This window comes from Nannospalax galili, unplaced genomic scaffold (genome assembly GCF_000622305.1).
Source record: "Nannospalax galili isolate Female #2095 unplaced genomic scaffold, S.galili_v1.0 scaffold12016, whole genome shotgun sequence".
Taxonomy (NCBI): Eukaryota; Metazoa; Chordata; class Mammalia; order Rodentia; family Spalacidae; genus Nannospalax; species Nannospalax galili.
This window is the reverse complement of record NW_008337424.1, coordinates 14,671-16,553: the sequence shown is the minus strand read 5'-3', so window position 1 is coordinate 16,553 and position 1,883 is coordinate 14,671. Positions and strand designations below refer to the sequence as shown.

The 1,883-nt window shown below is 42.5% G+C and overlaps 1 protein-coding gene across 1 annotated transcript in view; it reads left to right on the top strand.

The window, feature by feature from the left end:
• Positions 1–1,883, top strand: part of LOC115070262 (multidrug and toxin extrusion protein 2-like) — an 11,603-nt gene that overhangs the window by 8,427 nt on the left and 1,293 nt on the right. Inside the window, exon 4 of the mRNA XM_029563326.1 lies at positions 1,398–1,466. Within this exon, the coding sequence (XP_029419186.1) occupies positions 1,398–1,466 (69 nt within the window). The remainder of the gene's footprint in view (positions 1–1,397; positions 1,467–1,883) is intronic.

The following is a 1,883-nucleotide window of genomic DNA, read 5'->3' as shown; positions in this document are numbered from 1 at the left end:
ATGTGTGTGTGTGTGTGTGTGTGTGTGTGTGTGTGTGTGTGTTTTCCAGGGGTAGAACTCAGAGCTGCTGAGCTATACTCCAGCCCTGTTATTGTTGAATGCATATCCTCTGGGAGATGAGTTGCATGGCCTTTACACACTTGTCAAAACTTTTTATTTTTTAATTTGTTTAAGGTGAGATCCAGCTATGTTACCAAGGTGACCTTAAACTCCATGGGCTCAAGCGATTTTTCTGCCTCAGTTTTCTGAGTAGCTGGGACCATAGGACATGCCACAGTGCTTGGCTTTAACTCTCAGATGCAGAAGCAATGACATGCTACATTAAGAAAAGCTAGGCTTGGCGGCTGCAGAGATGGCTCAGTGGTTAAGAGCACTGGCTGCTCTTGCAGAGGATCCAGGTTTGAGTCCCAGCACCCACATGGCAGCTAACAACCATCCATATCTCCAGTTCCAGGGGATCCAACACCCTCTTCTGACCTCTATGGGCATTGCAGAGCATTGGATGCACTTACACACCTGCAGGCAATATACTCATACAAATAAAATAAAAATAATAAATAAAATATTTTTTGAGAAAGTTACCAAACAACTTTATTTAGTATTTTTCAAAACATGCTTCAATCTGTTTTTTTCTTTTTAAATAATTTATTGAGAATTTCTTACATGTATATAAGGTGTTTTGATCAAATCCATGCCCACTCCCTCCCCTCCAACTCCTCTCATATCTCCCCATCTGTCTTTATTTGATAACTTCATGTACTCTTTCTTCTTCTTTGACTTATTTGTTTATTTTTATGGGGATTTTGACTACTCTATTAAGAACACTGGTTGTTCTTGCAGAAGACCTGGGTTCGAATCCCAGCATCAACATGGCAGCTAACAACTGTCTGTAACTTGAGTCCCAGGGGATCTGACAGCCTCTTCTGGACCTCAGTGGGCATTGCACAACACAGGTGCACTTACCTACATGCAGGCAATACATACATACACATAAAGTAAAAATAATAAATAAAAATTTTAAAAAAAGATTTTTAAGAAACAAAAAAGAAAAGTTAGGCTTGCCAGGCATCATAGCACATCAGGAGGCAGCACATAGTGAGTTCCAGGCCAGCTGTAGTGAGACCACACCTTTAAAAAAAAAGAAAGAAAAATGAGAAAGAAAAGAAAAGCTAGGCTTTAAGCTTTCCTGATTAACCTAGGGTGACCATGGTCCTTTGGTTGAAGATACATTTTGTTCAGTAATCGACAAGAACCCACATAGATACCCATCCGATGTGAAACACAGAGCTAGTGTATTCAGGGGAATGTGCTCTTTGAACATGAACTGCTGAGACTCCCTAGTATAGAGGCAGCTCAGTGTGATGCGTTGATTGCACTTGGCCTGTTGTGTCTTGCAGGTTGTGAACGTTACTGGGATTTCAGTCGGAACTGGCCTAGCCTCGGCTTGTGACACACTGATGTCTCAGGTGAGGATCCTGCTGGCCACATGGCTTTTTGGGGCAGGCACCCAGGAAACTGTGCAGTTTGGGACTGGAGTTCTTTTATGTAGACGTGGCACTACTGGCTTTACTAAATCAATGACAAACCCTCAACTAACATAGCTGTGAGTCTCATTGGGCTTCATTTGTGATGCACGTGTGGGGACAAAATAGGGTGCCATGGCACAACAGTGAGCTTTGTAAGGTGAGGACAAGGAAACCACGCAATGGGAAAACAAGCCAGCCCTGGGTGACATCATATTCCTTCTGGGGCTTCTGTGAACAGATTAAAGCTTAGACACTTCCTTGTTGACTGACTTGGGTGCACTGGAATCTCCATCCTCCTTGAAGTTTCAGGTTGATGTTATGTCATTTAGTCCAAGTGATTCCATTTTGTTTGGTTTG